Genomic DNA, 19051 nt, shown 5'->3' with positions numbered 1-19051 from the left:
GCAATAGAGAAGAAAAAAGAAATGAATGGAATCCAAATCGGAAAAGAAGTAAAGCTGTCACTGTTTGCAGATGACATGATACTACACATAGAGAATCCTAAAGATGCTACCAGAAAACTACCAGAGCTAATCAATGAATTTGTTAAAGTAGCAGGATACAAAATTAGTGCACAGAAATCTCTGGCATTCCTATACACTAATGATGAAAAATCTGAAAGAGAAATTAAGGAAATATTCCCATTTACCACTGCAACATAAAGAATAAAATACCTAGGAATAAACCTACCTAATGAGACAAAAGACTTGTATGCAGAAAACTATAAGACACTGATGAAAAAAATTAAAGAGGATACAAACAGATGGAGAGATATACCATATTCTTGGATTGGAAGAATCCACATTGTGAAAATGACTATACTACCCAAAGCAATATACAGATTCAATGCAATCCCTATCAACTACCAATAGCATTTTTCACAGAACTAGAACAAAAAATTTCACAATTTGTATGGAAACACAAATGACCCCGAATAGCCAAAGCAATCTTGAGAACGAAAAATGGAGCTGGAGGAATCAGGCTCCTGCACTTCAAACTATACTACAAAGCTACAGTAATCAAGACAGTATGGTACTGGCACAAAAACAAATACAGATCAATGGAACAGGATAGAAAGCCCAGAGATAAACCCACACACATATGGTCACCTTATCTTTGATAAAGGAGGCAAGAATATACAATGGAGAAAAGACAGCCTCTTCAATAAGTGCTGCTGGGAAAACTGGACAGCTACAAGTAAAAGAATGAAATCAGGACACTCCCTAACACCATACACAAAAATAAATTCAAAATGGATTAAAGACCTAAATGTAAGGCCAGACACTATAAAACTCTTAGAGGAAAACATAGGCAGAACACTCTATTGACATAAATCACAGCAAGATTCTTTTTGACCCCTTTTTATTTGGAAATAAAAACAAAAATAAAAAAAGGGACCTAATGAAACTTAAAATTGCTTTTGCACAGCAAAGGAAACCACGATCAAGATGAAAAGACAACCCTCAGAATGGGAGAAAATATTTACAAATGAAGCAACTGACAAAGGATTAATCTCCAAAATTTACAAGCAGCTCATGCAGCTCAATATCAAAAAAACAACCCAATCCAAAAATGGTCAGAAGACCCAAACAGACACTTCTCCAAAGAAGATATACAGATTGCCAACAAACACGTGAAAGGATGTGCAACATCACTAATCATTAGAGAAATGCAAATCAGAACTACAGTGAAGTATCACCTCATACCAGTCAGAATGGCCATCATCAAAAAATCTACAAACAATAAATGCTGGAGAGGGTGTGGAGAAAAGGGAACCCTCTTGCACTGTTGGTGGGAATGTAAATTGATACAGCCACTATGGAGAACAGTATGGAGGTTCCTTAAAAAACTAAAAATAGAACTACCATATGACCCAGCAACCCCACTCCTGGGCGTATACCCTGAGGAAACCATAATTCAAAAAGAGTCATGTACCACAGTGTTCATTGCAGCTCTATTTACAATAGCCAGGACGTGGAAGCAACCTAGGTGTCCATTGACAGATGAATGGATAAAGAAGATGTGGCACATATATACAATGGAATATTAGCCATAAAAAGAAACGAAATTGAGTTATTTGTAGTGAGGTGGATAGACCTAGAGTCTGTCATATAGAGTGAAGTAAGTCAGAAAGAGAGAAACAAATACCATATGCTAACACATATATATGGAATCTAAAAAAAAAAAAAAAAAAAGGTCCTGAAGAACCTAGGGGCAGGACAGGAATAAAGACTCAGATGTAGAGAATGGACTTAATGACACGGGGAGGGGGAAGGGTAAGCTGGGATGAAGTGAGAGAGTGGCATGGACATATATACACTACCAAATGTAAAATAGATAGCTAGTGGGAAGCAGCCATATAGCACAGGGAGATCAGCTCAGTGCTTTGTGTTCATATAGAGGGGTGGGATAGGGAGGGTGGGAGGGAGACACGAGAGGGAGGGGATATGGGGATATATGCATATGTATAGCTGATTCAGTTTGTTATACAGCAGAAACTAACACAGCAGTGTAAAGCAATTATACTCCAATAAAGATATTTTTTTTAAAAAAAGACCATAACCGGGCTTCCCTGGTGGCGCAGTGGTTGAGAGTCCACCTGCCGATGCAGGGGACGCGGGTTCGTGCCCCGGTCCGGGAGGATCCCACATGCCGCGGAGCGGCTGGGCCTGTGAGCCATGGCCGCTGAGCCTGCGCGTCCGGAGCCTGTGCTCCGCAGCGGGAGAGGCCGCAACAGTGAGAGGCCCGTGTACCGCAAAAAAATAAAAAATAAAAATAAATAAAAAAAATATAAAAAGACCATAACCAAAAAAAATGAGTCATGTTGATAGTAGGAACCCCTGATGGGATGTGATGGGAAGAGCACTTTACCTCTGTGGTCTTCCTTCCCCAAACCCTTTACGCCAGTCAAGCCATGAGCAAAACATCAAACAGATCCCAGCTGAGAGACAGTCTATGAAATACTCTCCAGAACTCCTCAAAACACTGAAAGGTTATCAGAAACAAGGAAAGTCTGAGAAAATATCATAGCCAAGAGAAGCCTAAGGAGACATTTACCTGACAATCAAACGTAATGGGGTGTCCTGTTATGGAAAAAAAGGCATAATGTGAACAAAATGTGGACTTTAGTTAATAATCACATATCACTATTGGTTCATTAATTGTTACACGTGTACTATATTAGTGTAAGATATTAATAAAGAAAATTGGGTGTGGTGTAAAAAAATATATATATTATGCAACAACTCTGAAGATCAGTTACTTTCCAGGTCCCTAAAGTTGTTGATGGTAGTTGTTTGTTTGGTGACTTTTCATTATAAAACTAATTCTGTAATGTCTATATTCTTTGTTGTGTGTGCTTTCTGCTTAGTAGTCAACTAATCATTGGACTGAGGTTTCTTTAAATGCCTTCTCCCAGTCTTTTTCAAGAGACTCTGTGTGCGTATTGGGGCACACCTTCAATGTTTAGCCCGGCAGTTGACAACTCTGAGTTAACCTTCAGGTTCTGCTTGTACAGAGCCTCAAGGTCAGTCAGAGGTGAAGGATTAGGACCCTCTTAGGTTCTTCCTGAACATAGCCCTGGGCATGAGCATGATCTTCTAGATTTCAGGATATCCTTGAGCTTTTCTAAGCCCCTATGGACATCTCATTCCTTAGCTTTTCCTACTAAGTTTTTTGGGTAGCCTATTATTTGCCTTAACTGTTGTAGACTGCCTCAGGCAGCTGTCAAATTAATTAGTTACCTCTAAGTGTTTTTGACAAGTGTTTCTGAGGATGGGGGGTACGTGCACGGAAGGCTTTTTTGCACTGGGGGGCACAGAATCAGGTCAGAGAAAGATAGTCTTCCCAGTGGCTGCCAGGCAACTCTGGTTGCAAGTTGTTGATGGGTGGGGGAATGGGACGTGGGAATAAGCCAAGTTAAAATACCACAAAGCTCATTATTGTTTTTCTTGAGTCAATACTCTCCAGATTGCTACAAGCCTTTGGTTAATTTCCAGAGTCCTGGCAATTTTTGCCTTTTTGCTTTGATGCTTTGATGGAGGACTTTTTGGAGGTCCTTTCTCCACTGTTTCTGCTGACGTCACTCCTGCTATTCCTTTTGAGAAGACTTATGCTTATTCCAATTCCTGTTCCTTTGTAAGTGACCAGCTATAAGTGACAGGTTTTGTTGTTTTCTTTGTTTAATTGGATTTTTTAAGATCTTCAGCTCTGTTCTGAAATTTCATAATGATGTGACTTGATGTGAGCCTTTTTGTACCCATTGAGCTGGGTCCTTTAGAATTTCCACTGTTTCTTTGAAATACTTTCTTCTTTACTCTTTCTCTTTCTGATAGTCATATTTCAAAGATGTTGGGCTTTGTGAAATGGCCCTCTGATTTTTATCTTTTCTTCTTGTTTTTTATATCTTGAACTTTTCATTCTACCTTGAGATTTCTTTGACTTTGAATTTCCAACTCCTCTATTGAATTCTTATTTCTATTATAAATTTCCCAGGAACTTTTTTCTTATTCCTTTTTTTTTGTAGTATTCTGTTCTGGTTTCATCTTTTTTTAAAATCACTCTGAGAATAGTGATATTAGTTGTTTTTTAAAAAATTAAAATGCTTCAGCTCTCTGTACTGTTTCCTCTGAATTCTTTTCTGTTTATCCCTCTTGGCTATTCATATAAAAGAATGAGGCACAAATAAATATATGGGAATATTCTCTGCTGAAAAAGTAATGTGAATGTGTCACTTTTTTCCAGTCCAGATGCTAATGTGTCCGTATTTTTTGGTTAGTTATGTGTTAGCTACTTGCTTATTAAGGTCTGTTTGATTCAAAATAAGTCCCATATGTCTTCCACTTTGGGGCATCAGTTGTGCTGCAGCATGGTCTTTCTCGTACCTTTTTCTGTTTGTGTTTCCTGTGCTTTAGCATGCTGGTCTGCAGCTGCTTTCCATTACTTGTGGTCATCCATCACTGTATGGATCAAGGTTCACTGAGCTCTTCAGCACTCATCAGTGACTCATTCTGTGCTGGGGGACAGGCTTTGCTTAGGGACTCTGTCTGGTATAAAGAAAGGTTCATAATAACCCAGCAATTCCATTCCTGGGTATATGCCCCAAAAGCTTGAAAACAGGTATTTAAGCAAAAACTTATACATGAGTGTTCATAGAAACATTATTCACAGTAGCCAAAATCTAGAAACAACCCAGATGTTCATCGGCTGACGAATAGATCAACAGAAATGTGGTACATCCATACAATGGAATATTATTTGGCCATAAAGGGAATGAGGTATTGGCTCATGCTACAACATGGATGCTACAACATTGACAACAATATGCTAAGTGAAAGAAACTAATCACAAAACGCCACCCATTATGATTTAATGTATATGAAAAGTCCAGAATAGACAAATATATAGGGACAAGAGATACATTAGTGGTTGCTTAGGAGTGTAATCAATAAAGAGCGTGTGGTTTCATGAAAATACTCTAAAATTGACTGTGGTGGTGGTTGTACATACCTGTGAATGGAGGCATACCTTGTCTTATGATGCTTCACTCTATTGTACTTTGCAGCATTATTGTAAAAAACTGAAGGTTTGTGGCAACCCTGCGTTGAGCAAGTCTGTTGGCATCATTTTACGAACAGCGTTTGCTCACTTCATTTCTCTGTGTCACATTTTGGTAATTCTTGAAATATTTCAAACTTTTTCATTATTGTGTTTATTATAGTGATCAGTGATCTTTGCTATTCTAATTGTTTTTTGTTTTATATTTTTAAATTAATGTTTATGTACATTTTTTTAGACATAATGCTGTTGCACACTTAATAGACTACAGGATAAGTGTAAACATAATTTTATAGGCACTAGGAAACCAGAAAACTCAAGTGACTCGTTTTATTGTGATATTTGCTTTATTGTGGTATCTGGACCTGAACTCACAATATCTCACAGGTATGCCTGTATGTTAAAAACCATTGAGTTGTATACTTTAAATGGGTGAATAGTATGGTATGTGAATTATATTTCCATAAAGCTGTTTAAAAAAAAGAAAGGCTTATCAGGGTTTTGAACAGACTGTCCCAGAAGCTTCTGTACAAGTCCTTAGCTATATCAGGCTCTCCTCACATCCAGGTCACATGAGTGCATCTGCTCTTGTTAGCACTTTCCATGTTAAATGCTTGCTTTAATTTTTTTCAGTAGAGCTTTCATCCCCATCACTTACTCTAGACTTTTCAGGATCAAGGCCTGGATTTTTTTTTCCCCAATTCTTTTAGCTTGTTGAAATTATTGACATTTTTTTTTTACTTTTTATCCCTCTGCTAAAAATCCTGTGAAAGAATTGTTTTTTTCTGACTTACAAGTCTAGCTACTGTTTCAGATTTGGTGTTTGGTCTATATCGAGTAAATAACATAAGTGTTATAGCCACATGTCTTATAAATTAAAACTTAACTGTCTTGATTCATTCACTGTTGGCAATTTTACAAACCGGACCTTAAAAAGCTGTTGAATAAGAAACTTCAGGAGCTATGGGTGAATTCAGGATTAGTAAATTTCCTGCCTTCAGACCTGTCATCAAGTTAGTAGTGGTTCATTTCCCGTGGACCTGAAAATCCACATATATTAGCCCAGGGAGCCTAGTGTTATGGGAAACAGGACGTTAGGGATGGCAGGTCTCAGATGACATTGAGAGGTGGTGATTTCATGCGCTGAGGAGAAAATTTTCAAAGTAATTGGCAAACTTCTCTTCCTCTGCCTTCCTGTTGACATTACTCCACACTGCCCTTCTCTTTCACAATCTCTTTCCTTTTCCTTGGTGTAGGCTTATGTTTCTATGATTCTTGATTTTTTCTTCAAATAATCTTCAGAGTTTTTCAGTTTTCACATCTCTTTCTCAATATATTTGTCATCAGAGTGCCATTCTTCTTGTCTTAAATACATGCAGACCAAACGTGTCTGTCTGTCTCTCCGTTATTCCCTCTGTCCCTTTTTCCCAAAGAACTCAGGTTCTGTTATAATACCTGTTACAATTCTCTTGGAGACTCTTTTGACCACTTCAAAAATGTACTGGTTCCAGTTTATTGCATTTTTGGCTGCAAAGCAAAAGCAGTTACCTTTATCAATTTTTAACTATATTTCCATGGCTTAGATTACCCCTTCACCTCTAATGAGATGACACTTCTCAGAGTCACCCCTGGCCTTTCTTTTCCACTCTCTGCTTGTATCATACTAACCTATGGCTAGAAATCACTTCTTGTTCATACCTGCTGGATTGCTGTAGTGTTTCTGACCAAAAGGTTAAGGAAAATCAGGAAATATTTATTGAAGTGTACCTTTTTATCTTGGTATCTAATGTGTTGTTTACTTCATATTTATAGAACCACACTTGACTCATATTAACAGTAAATGTGCAGCAGAGCATTAAATTAGAGGATGAATAATTAACAAATTGATGGATCTCAGAAAATACCCAGAGCCCTTCATTCATCTTACTAAAATGAATCTCTTCACAGGGCTTGAATTCACAGCCAAGAACAATTTCAAGCATAATGCTACATATACAAGTTCTTAATAAAGTTCTTGTATATTTTTATACTGTAGTTATCTAATTATAGACATCAGAGGCCAGTCTTCAAATGATATTTCAAAGCAGATTTGTATTTTAAAAATTAAAATAGCTATGAATTTCCATTGTGAGAGTAATAGATGTGCACATAAATATTTTTAGAGACTATATAAAAACTCAGCTATAAGCCATTCAAATTGGCTTTTTAATACATATCATTCCATACAGTTTTTATCTGTATATCTATATACATTTGTTAAAAGCAGGTTTGTATCTCACAACCATGTTAATATTATAGATAGAATCAATTTAGATTTTGTGACAAGGGAAAATGGCTGAAGTAGATTAGAAGATAAGCTGTACGATAGCTAGGAAAACAAGTCCATGTTAACTGAAGGAAAACAATGAAGACAATCTAAATAAATTACTAAATTCAATCTACTATATGATTTGAGTTGGAAAATGACACAAGAACAATGTAAAGAACTATGTCCTTTATAACTCACCAGAAAGTTGTCTGGGAGACTATGCTGTGAAATTACTTGTAGATGAGACTCTAAAACACAATGAAATGGTTCTGTTTTTTTCCTCCCTGAAAATGGAAATTATACTTTTTTTTTCCATATTAGAGGTAATTGTGGAAAAAAATTAAGAAACTAAAACCCCAAAAGAAGAAAGTCACTCAAAATTCCATTGACAATAGAATTATATTTCGTTAGACTTCTTTATAATTTTTGCAGAATTAGAATGTCATAAATGCTTCTCCATTTTTTTTTGCTACTTAGCAATATTTTATGAGCCTCTCATGCCAGTACATACGGTTCTACCTAATATTTAGTGGCGAAATAGTATTCTGTTTTAGAATGTGTGTTAGTTTACTTAAATAGCCCCCTATTTAGGTGGTAATCCAGTTTTAGCTGTTCTACACAGTGCTGTGATGGATATTCTCATACATACTTAGCATGCTTTTTGGATTATTTTCTCAGGATAAACATTGTTGTGTCAAAGGGTACATGCATGTTTCATCTGGTTGCCAAACTGCCTGACAGAAAGGAATTACAAATTTATTGTTACATCCAGGATAAGCTAAGCCTATGCCCCATTGTGTGCTGTACTGCATCATTAGTGTGACTGCATAATTTCACAAAGCCACAGCATTGAAATTTGTATTACAGTGGAGTTCCTTATGTCTTAGAAAGGGGTTAAGTCCAGCAGTGAGGGAAGTGTTTACATTCGCAACTTGGATTGCATGGTATTCATTTTGGAAAGCAGAGCTTTTCAGCCAGCAGTTAAATGGTGACACAGCATGTGTTGGTATTTTGCTGTTTCTGGGACTTGGTGACAGGCCATGATCCTTTATTACCTTAGATGAGTGACCGAGGAGGTGGTGTTCCTCTGAGGAAAATTGACCGACTCTTCAACTACATGTATTCAACTGCACCCCGGCCTCGTGTTGAGACGTCCCGAGCAGTGCCCTTGGTATGTGATCAAGAAATTGTGAAGCAGGTTTTTGTGACTTGTCATAAAATAATTTACCACATAAATCAGTTAAGCCATTGTGTAGGTTTCACCACAAGGACGAAAGGAAGCTATTAGGGGGGAAAAAACCCACTTTCCTCTGAATTTATAGTTTTTAAAATGCTTTTTTTTTAAAATGATAAGAGCATAGGACAAGGAGTATGGTTTTAGAGTTCTTGTTGCCAAGGTTAATAGTGGTGTGTCAGTAGTTTCCATGTGGTAAACCACATTTTGATATACTATCTCTAATGTGAAGCCTAAATTACCAGCTTTACTAGTACTTGGTTTAATCTTCAGTATTTGTTTGTTTTTTCCCCTCAAGTACTTGTAATTAGAAAGATTACATGTTTTGAGACTGAGAAGTATGACTAGAGCTCTGATCAGTTTAACTGCCAACCTGAAAATGGCTCAAATGATAATTGCGTTGATGGGTTTTTTAATTGATCATAGTCACCTATTTTCAGGTTTTAATAAGGTTAGCTTTTGAATGGACTCATTCATGGTCCTGCAACACCCAGAAAAGCACTTCGCCAGATCTCTTACCTGTAATTCTGGAAAAACTCTTGTTCTTCCAGGCTTTGAAGGTTCTCTGGCATATACACTGGAGTTATGCTGTAACATGATTAAAAACAGTATAAGATGGGTCTATTTTAGACTCTTTCCTAGGAAGTTACTAAAAGGACTTCATTCTAATAGCACAGCACATTCTAGTTACACAGCACAGATTCTGTAGCTACAACTGTAATACAGTTCACGTCTTACCAAACTTTTAAAATGATTGCTCTAGGAATGTGCTTTTCAAGTTGAGATATGGGTAGGCATCCATGTGCTGTGGGACAGAAAAGGTCAGATAAACACTAGTATCTTCTTAGATTCTGATTTTACTCTAAGAAGTGGAGAAAAGGGATATGCTGCTTTTGTAGTGAACAAACATTGTAGAATTTTTGTGGAGAGCAGCATAGTGTACTAGTCCAGACTATGAATCTAAACTGTCTGGTCCATTCTCAGCTGTACTACATCCTAGCTGTGTAGCCTTAGGAATATTTTTGACCTTTCAATACCATAGTTTCCCCAGCTTTAAATTTCGAATTATGGACTTCCCTGGAGGTCCAATAGTTAAGACTCCATGCTTCCACCGCAGGGGGTACGGGTTCGATCCCTGGTTGGGGAACTAAAATCCCACATGCAGCGTGGTGTGGCAAAAAAAAAAAAAAAAATCGAATTATTATAAAGATTGAGTTAATATATCTAAAATGCTTTTTATAGTACCTGGCACATAGTAAATGCCATGTAAGTGTTTGTTTAGGATGCAAAATTTACTTGAGTTTTTAAGAAAACAGGAGGCTTGATGTGGCACAGGCTGCCCATACATCTACACAGCCTTACTGAGGGTAAGCCTATTGTTAAGCTTTTACAGAGCCTCATTCCTGATGTCATGACCCCTTTGTAAGTGGACCCAGTAGGCAAGCACTGGCGCAGCTGGGGAAAGGCTGCTTGACCTCCACAGGAGTGGTCATCAGGTCATACCTGATTACTGAGAGCTTCCAACACATGGATGCCTTCTGGTGGGCATCTACATGGATGGAATGTCTTCACACTGTAAGCCTCTTCAGAGAGGACTGTCCACACTTCCCTCTTCCAGACCTTCTCTGTTAATCCAGTTTTGTTCTTTCCAAGTCTCTGACCAGCCAGCCCGTTTGCCACTGCCCATGGTCCTTGTAGGTGTTCCACTTTGAATTCCACCCACTGGTAGGATTTGCTTTCACTCCTGTCCTTCAGGCCCGGCCCTGAGAGGGGCTGTAGTGAAAGGGCAGTCCCCTTTTGGCTGGTGTGGGACACTGTAGATCCAGCAGTGGACCAGGCCCATGCTGTTTTACTTTTATGTTAACTACTTACAGGGAAAGCCTGATGGGTCCACAGGTGTGGTAGGTTCAGGGAGAGGCAGTGATAAAGTAGATCAGGTACCATGGGATCCTGAGCCACCTGCTCATGCAGTTTTCTTGGGGCCATTTCTAGAGCCACTTAATGTATCAGTCAGGGTCCCACCTGGAAAGAGATAGCTCAAATTATAATTCAAGGAAGGCTTATCTACGAAGAGACAAATTATAGAAATAGGGGTGGGATAGCACAGGAATCCTGGCTAGCAGCAGCAGAGCTATCACCACCCTGACTCAAGGGGAGAAGGAGAAGATAGCAGAACCCAGAAGGGAAAGTTGCAGAGCAGCTGCTTACTCTCCAGGCACCTAGCCCGCCCAGGGGAAGCAACCTCAGTGAGAAAGAAGCAGGGGATGAATACCCTGACTTGACTCCCTTGGAACTCCTACTGGGTTCCCCATTGGCTAGACCCACTGGAACCAGAGGGCACAGAAATCCACTGACATCTGTTCAGGTCAGCCTCCCAGGGCAAGGAGAAATGTGGAGAATGGATAGTTGATTTGGAGGGGTAAACAGAAACTCTGGTTTAAAAAAATCAAGTAATACATGATAGAGGTAGATAAGGCCAGAGCCTGGATTTGTTAATAGCACTGATTCCTGAATCCACATACACTCTTTACTGAAGTACTATATGGAACGTCATTGAGCATCTGAGTTGGTGATGAAACCCTTTTTTACATTTATCCAAATGTTCTTCTTTGTATTAAAGAATTGGTAGGATTTATCCAGGTAAAGAAGGCCATTCCAGATACTGGGAACAGAATGAACAGACACAGATGTGAAAAATAACATGATCTGTTTGAGGGACTTAAGAGCAGGAGATTTACTTCAGCTGGACTGGAGAGTGGGTGGATAGACCTGATCTTACAGTCTTGAAAGCTCTTTAGAAGCTTGGATTTTTAGGCAGTGGGTCGGGATGATGGAGGTGGGGTGGGTTTTGAGGTGCTTTGAAGATTTTTAAGCAGGGGAAGTGACCTGTCAGTGAGAATTAAAAGAGAACTATTAGGGATCTCTTCAGCTTCAGAACATGGGCTGCAGTTCATGGTGTCAGGCCATGACATAGATCTGCTAGGCTGCCACCAGGCTCTTTCTACTCTTGCTCCTGAGAGAGGCCATGTTTTATATAGTATCACCAAAAGCAGTATTGGGATGCTCTGGAGCAGGGCAATAAAGAAGAGAAGAAATGTGCTTCTTCTAGACCCCCATAGGTCGTTTTATACAAATAAGAATAATGAGAAATTTTAAATGACCAGAGGGAAGCCATCTAATGCAGTACTCAACTGGGCTGCAGCTTGATCATTTTTAATACTTAAGTATTAACTGATCTTTTAGATGCGGGCTCTGATAGCCCTGGGATACTCCAATAACGTTTATTTTAATTAGAGAAGTATTTCAGTATGTGGCTTTCCGAATAGAATTTCATTTTTTCTCATCAAACAGGCTGGTTTTGGTTACGGATTGCCCATATCACGCCTTTATGCACAGTACTTCCAAGGAGACCTAAAGCTGTATTCCCTAGAGGGCTATGGGACAGATGCGGTTATCTACATTAAGGTAATGACCATAGTCTTCTGGACTTAATGATACTTCTTTGATTATAAGATGCCAGCATTTAACTGTAATGGAATTTTCTTCTACCTCGTGCTATTAAAATATAAAAGTTTTTATAACAAGGATCTCATCTGTTTTGACAAATGATCTCTTTGACTATAGGTAAGAAATGCTCATCTATAATGATCAGGACTTTGTTAATAGAAAAAAAACTGGGTTAAAGTGGGGAGTCAAAAACTTATGTTAAAATTAAATTTGTAAGATAAGACACATGAATTGACATTGATTCACCAGCCTTTTGCTGTACTTGCTGAGGCCTTTCATTTGCATATGGGTCTGCAGATTGAAGTTTCAATTGTCTTTCTTGCAGAAGCTATACTTACAATACATTGTTTTGGTTTCTTTAATCAAAGAAACAGCCAAGTGCATAATCCTTGTTGATTATTATGCAGTTCCTTACAGTTGTCTTCTGATTTGGCAGCAATTTTTATGTGGCTTTCCTTCATGAGTCTTTATGAAACATTCATCTTAGTTTTCAAAGAACCACCCCCCCCCGCCCATTTTTTGTGCTTTGTTAAAAGCAGTACTTAGATTAAATTACAATGACAGATTTAAGTATATTAACAGATTTAGGAACAATTACAGGTGACTCTTCGTAAGCATATAGCTCACCTGGTGGAAACACACTTGCCTGGGTTGTTCCATGTGTTTATCTGACAAATCAGTATAAATTACAGGGATAGAAAGCGCTGGATTAGTTCAGCAGTGGGCTGTTGGTACCTAATTTTTTAGCGACGCTAGTTTCTTGTTCTGGCCACTAGATGGCACCTATTTTATAGGAAATGCTAAAGACCAGAAAAAGTAAAAAAAGTAAAAGAAAAAGTAAAATTTGTCTGAAAAGGTTAAGTTCTTTCAAGATAATTTTCTTTTTTTGAACCATCTCAATTGTGAGGAACTTAAAAACATTGCCTTCATGATGCCCTTTTTATCATCAAATGTAACATTTTTGTTTGAGTCTATAGATCAAGGAGTTCCAGCATAAAGAGAATATGATGTATAGGTGAAAGGTTTCTAGCTCCATTTTGGAAAAAAATAGAATACATGAAGTCTTATAGAATAATTAAGGTCCTTCCTTACTATTATTGGAATGAAACTTCCAGTTCAATATTTTCTACATCTTGGGGAATACCTGTGGCTTAAGGTTGAAACCCTACCAAAATTCCTAATTTGAAGATAATGAGGAACATAGTTTATCTCAATGATACACAGGAAGCTGAAATAGAACGGTGAATTAATTGTGATAATATGTTAGAAACATGAAATTACAATCAGCCCTCTGTATACCTGGGTTCCATATCCATAGATCCAAACACGAATCAAAAATATTTGAAGAAAAAAGAAATTCCAGAAAGTTGCAAAAAGCAGAACTTGAATTTGCTGCACATCAGCAACTATTTACATAATATCTACATTGTATTTGTATAGCATTTACTTTGTATTAGCTATTATAATTAATCTAGAGATGATTTAAAGTATACAGGAGGATATGTAAAGATGATACGCAGATACTACAGTATTTTATATAAGCGACTTGAGCATGGGCAGACTTTGGTATGCATGCGGGGGTGGGGTGGTGATACAGAGGGTTAACTCTGCATGATGCAGAAATCATGTATGCTGTAACTAACATTGGTGACTTTAATGTAGGAGAAGACACAGGATCAAACCCAGATTTCATTAAATGATTGTATGATTACATGTCAAGGTACATATGTGAATTTTTATGCTTTTACACTTAACTGACTTCTTCAGTTAACCAACTTCTGTTCGTCATGTTTTATAAGAATGTCTATCACACGTGTGTAAAACTTCAATCCAGCAGCTCCCAGGCTGTCTGGAGAATTACCGCAAGCAGTAAACTCAACATGCACATCAAGCAGTTGCCATAGGCTTAGTAAATAACACATTTCAAATATGTGCTCTATTTTAAAATGTATGTAGATGGTCTTATGTTTGATGAAATACAAATCCAATAAAGTATTGTTTAATTTGTAGTAACCTTTTTGCCATTGTAGATTTTCTCAAATAATGCATTCTAAAAAAATGTCTGATTTACGTCCTGCTTTGACTTTCAGGCTCTGTCAACAGAATCAATAGAAAGACTCCCGGTGTATAACAAAGCTGCCTGGAAGCATTACAACACCAACCATGAGGCTGACGACTGGTGTGTTCCCAGCAGAGAACCAAAAGACATGACGACATTCCGCAGTGCCTAGACACACTTGGGACCCCTGGAAAATCCAGATGTGTTTTTTTTATTAAATTTGGAAGGGATGGTGTTCAGAACTACATTATACCAAATACTTCATGTGTCGTTTTCACAGTTAACTATTTGGGTAGATAGAATAAGTGGTAAGTTAAATTCCATTTTTGCCTGTTAAATCTAAAGGATGAAATTGTACCTATTTTGCACTTAAATTTTCACAGTTAATTGAACATTTTTAAACAACTGTAGTTCTGGTCAACTTTCTCTTTACGGTAGACTTCAGAAGCGTAGAAGTCTTTGGGTTTCTACAGGAAGCTGTGTTGTTTTTTAAGAAATACTTTTATGTCTGCTAGAAACATTTCCTTAATATCGATTAGCCAGTTAGCCATCTTTCTGTTTTAGAGGAGTTCTGCCAGCCTTTATTTAGTAATGACAGATGTAATAAGATGATCTACAGATTTACATGACTGACTACAATTAAAGTAGTAAACAGTTGCCCTGTTAAGTGTAGAACCAGCCACCTTTCAGCACCTACATGCATTGTCTTCACTCTGAAGTTAATGTATCATGTTTTAATTTTATTGCAAAGGATTGTCATGATTGATTTCCTATGGAACTAAGCCAAGATCATGGGCAATCTACTTTGAATATGCTTATGATTAATGCAATGGGAAATTTTTATACTAAAACCTAACAGCTGCTAAAATTCTAAATTGAATTTAAGAAATTGAGGGCAGAACAGTGAGTCCCCAAAACTGTACTAACGATTGTTGAGATGACCTGGGGGAGCTTTTGAGAAAGGTTTTCTGTGTCCTACTCCAGACATACAGAATCAGACACTGCGGCTGGAGCCCAGGAATCTCAATTTTTATAACACTTCCTAGATGAGTCTGATGCCTCACCTAGTTAGGAAGCCACACTTTTAAAGTGAGTAATGATGATACCACATTTGCTAACATAACAGATCTTTAGATTTTGGTTTTCACCTATTGAAAGGTCAGACTTCTAGACTCTAGGAACAAACTGGTGCAATTAGAAGCATAATTGGAAGCAAGAGACAAGTTGGCTACAGAAGAGTCAGGAAACCAAAGGATTAGAACCGTAAATGCACAGGTATTGACAAAAAACATGTTATGAAAAATATCTATACTTTATGAGGAAAAAGTCACCTTGGGCTTATCACATTCAAATGTTTGCATTCGAATGTTAATTTGTAGTATACAAATTTTTGGTATATTCAGTATATTATGATAACTCTGTTGGGCTTTAAGACAGAGATACCAAACAGGTGGTATCATCTTCATTTTTGAGACTCAAAGTATAGCCCAAAGCTGCCCAGAATTGGAGTGAGGGCTCAAGCTGTATCTGCTGATCACTGTCAGTCGCCTGGTCTAAGAGATCATGAAAGTCAGGAGACTAAGTTGTTAGTCTTACCTCATCTTTTAAGGTGACAGGGAAGTACACTGAAAATAAATTTTAAAGTAAGATTTTAAATGTTTAAAGGACAGCTTTACTACTTAAATGGGGAACTTTATCTGGTAAAATACATTGAGTTGAAACACCTCATTCTCAAAAGGATTATGTAAGCTTAACAGTGCTATACAAATTTGTAAATTGGAAGGGATGTTAAAGGGCCGTTAGCCCAGGACTCTCACATAAGAGATGAGGATCCTGAAACTCGGGATGTGTGGGGTTTGCCCAGGGCTGATTAGCTGATGGGACCAAATGTTGGAAAAAGATCTTTTACCTATTACTCCTTAATTATGGATTTTATGATAAACAATAGGATATGCTAGTGGATGATTTATATTAGTTCAATGTGTCACGGTTTTTTTAGCTTAAAATTACACTTGTAATGATGAAATAGTTTCAAATCCTTTGAATCAAAGTATTTCCTAAATGAGACATTTGTACAACTGACATAAATTTGATATTTTTACTTACGATCCACCCCCACACACACAAAATTAAAGTTTCTTTTTATTTAAGAGCTAAGAAATTGTGTTTTCAAAGGAAGAGTGAAATCTTTTCCTTTAGCTTCTTTTTAAGGTATAATGGCTTTTTCACTTCGTTACTGTGGTAAGGGACACAAAGTTACATACAAAAATATTTGGGGGAATGCTTTCTCCTAGTTGGTTTTAAATTATTGTGCTACCTGAAAAGTTTTTAGATTCTTACACTATTTTTCCTCACCAGCATTTAGTATGATGCCATGTAGATTTTAAAAATATACTAAAAGATAAGAAATGGATACTAAGTGATTTTTGTAACCTGGGCATTTAAAGAATATGCCAACGTTTTTTTTTTTTTTTAGGAAGAATCACAAAAAGTATTCTACCCTGTACTTAAAATACTAGCTGGCTTTAGATGTCTTCATACTTAATGGTAATCACTTTCTTGCACTGTGAAGTTTTTACATGAAGATGTTGAAGTGGCAGTCTACCCTATTATTTTATAAAATGTTTTGTGTATGGCAATAAACTGAAAACATGGATCAACTCTTACTCAGAAAATAAATTGACCCAATTTAGGTTTTTTAAAATATAATTGTTTTTTAAAATAAAGGTTTCTTTCATCATCAAGGGTCAGCTTTCTGTAAACATTCAAAAAGTCGAGGCTGGGCTTCCCTGGTGGCGCAGTGGTTGAGAGTCCGCCTGCCGATGCAGGGGACACGGGTTCGTGCCCCGGTCCGGGAAGATCCCACATGCCGCGGAGCGGCTGGGCCCGTGAGCCATGGCCGCTGAGCCTGCACATCCGGAGCCCGTGCTTCACAACGGGAGAGGCCACAACAGTGAGAGGCCCGCATACCGCCAAAAAAAAAAGTCGAAGCTACGTGGCTCATAGTGCACCTCACCATGCTTGGTAGAGGAAGTGTTTAGATTTCCCTGTGTATTCTAATTGCCAAAGCAGGCAGTAGTTTGTATGGTTTGAGTTATGCTAGATTTTCATTATCCAGACATCCACAGATGACTGACTTACTGCATAAATGAACATCTTCTCTTATGTGATTTTCAAGGGGTTATGTTAGTATACTCTTTGAATAACTTTTCACAATATAAGTAATATAGGAGAAGCCTTAATTTAACCAGCATTACTGTGTGCTTGTACCAGCCGAAAGTCAAAATTAAACTCCTCTAGTCAAAGATAGGTTCCTGTCCTGTTCCTGATCAATGGGATATGACCATCAATCTTCCCTTCATCATTAAAGCCAACAAGTTCCATAAAAGGACTGCATAGCTAAAGAACCAGGGAAACAGACTACTAGTGTTAGGGTCCCTTTGTGGCCTTGTGAACAGCCAATCAGAGAGGAAGCCAAAAAAAAAAACAAAAAACAATTTCAGTTTGCATCTTCAATTGCTGTGCCATAAATGTGAAGTTTTAAACAGATGGGTAATCAGGGTTGAGTTAAGCTGGTTTGCAAATACTGTATATGATTAACTTCTGGCCCCCCAAATTAAATTTTCTTATAGTCAAACTGAATGCACTTGAAAAAATGTGGCGTGAAGTATTTTATGTATGGCAAAAAACACACTGCTGGTTTGCTTAGTCCTGGAATTCTTAAATTACTGCACCTTTTGTTCTGTTTACATGTTTGGAAATAATTAGGCATATACTACCCACCCTTCACGTTTCTTCAGCAGTCATTAACCATAGGCTTTTAATAGCGAGAGACAAGATTGCCAGCTTTTTCGAATTTATGACATGAGATGACCATAAAATTGGGTGGCCATGAAATTCTATATTATTATAGATATAAAACCATTTGGGGGAGGGAGGATCAAGATGGTGGAGTAGGAGGATGTGGAGCTCACTTACCGCCATAAACACATCAAAAATACACCCGCATGTGGAACAATTCTCACATAAAACCAACTGGAAACTGGCAGAAGATCTCTTACACAACCAAAGCTGCAGAAAAGATTTTCCATGTAATTGGGTAGGACCAAACACATAAACGAAAAAAAGGCATCAGGATGGGACCAGCACCCCTGGGAGGGATCTGTGAAGGAGGAAAGGTCCCCATGGGTAGGCTCTCTGGGGAGCCCCCTTGCCTGCTGGGAGGTCTGCTGGGAGAGGCTGGAGTGGCCTGGACTCTGATTGCAGGGAGTGTGTGCATGCTGACTTGCCTAGCGATCAGGGTGGAGGGAGACCAGTACTGACAGCTGCCACCTCATGCCCTTCCCAGTCCCAAAGGCGTGCAGAGCAGGGCTGCTAGAACGCAGAGTGGGAAGATGCTGAATCTCGGGCAGATAGGTCCTGGGATAGGACTCTGTCTAACTGCATGGAGACAGCCTGGAGGGCCTGGGGTGTGGTCTAGGCCAAACCTCAGAGCTCACTGTCAGCACGTGAACAGCGGGGCACAGGTCCAGCATCGGAACCCACTGCCAGCACACACACAGAGTGGTGCCACAGAGACACATCTCTCTGTGCAGACAGTCCCTGGGGAGGAATACACAGCAGTTTGTTTCCCAGTGGGAGCTCTCCAGTTCTACCCACCCCACACTGTAACCTGGGGCGGACAGGTCCTGGGAGAGGCCTGTCATGGAGGCAGCCCAAGTCCCAGGCAGCAGCACAAACACCTCCATTCCTGCAGCCACAGCACCAGCCCACCCCACACTACAGCCTAGT

The 19051-nt window shown here is 38.5% G+C and overlaps 1 protein-coding gene across 1 annotated transcript in view; it reads left to right on the top strand.

Moving 5' to 3' along the window:
- PDK1 (pyruvate dehydrogenase kinase 1) overlaps positions 1-16410 on the top strand; it is a 37983-nt gene extending 21573 nt beyond the window's left edge. The window contains exons 9-11 of the mRNA XM_081242996.1: positions 8521-8631; positions 12046-12159; positions 14292-16410. Of these exons, the coding sequence (XP_081099122.1) occupies positions 8521-8631; positions 12046-12159; positions 14292-14432 (366 nt within the window). The 3' untranslated portion in view covers positions 14433-16410. The remainder of the gene's footprint in view (positions 1-8520; positions 8632-12045; positions 12160-14291) is intronic.
- The last annotated feature ends 2641 nt before the right edge of the window (positions 16411-19051 follow it).

Source organism: Mesoplodon bidens, assembly GCF_964165515.1.
Source record: "Mesoplodon bidens genome assembly, chromosome: 8".
NCBI classification, from domain to species: Eukaryota; Metazoa; Chordata; class Mammalia; order Artiodactyla; family Ziphiidae; genus Mesoplodon; species Mesoplodon bidens.
Note: the sequence above shows the minus strand (reverse complement) of the source record. Positions and strands in the feature narration are given on the sequence as shown.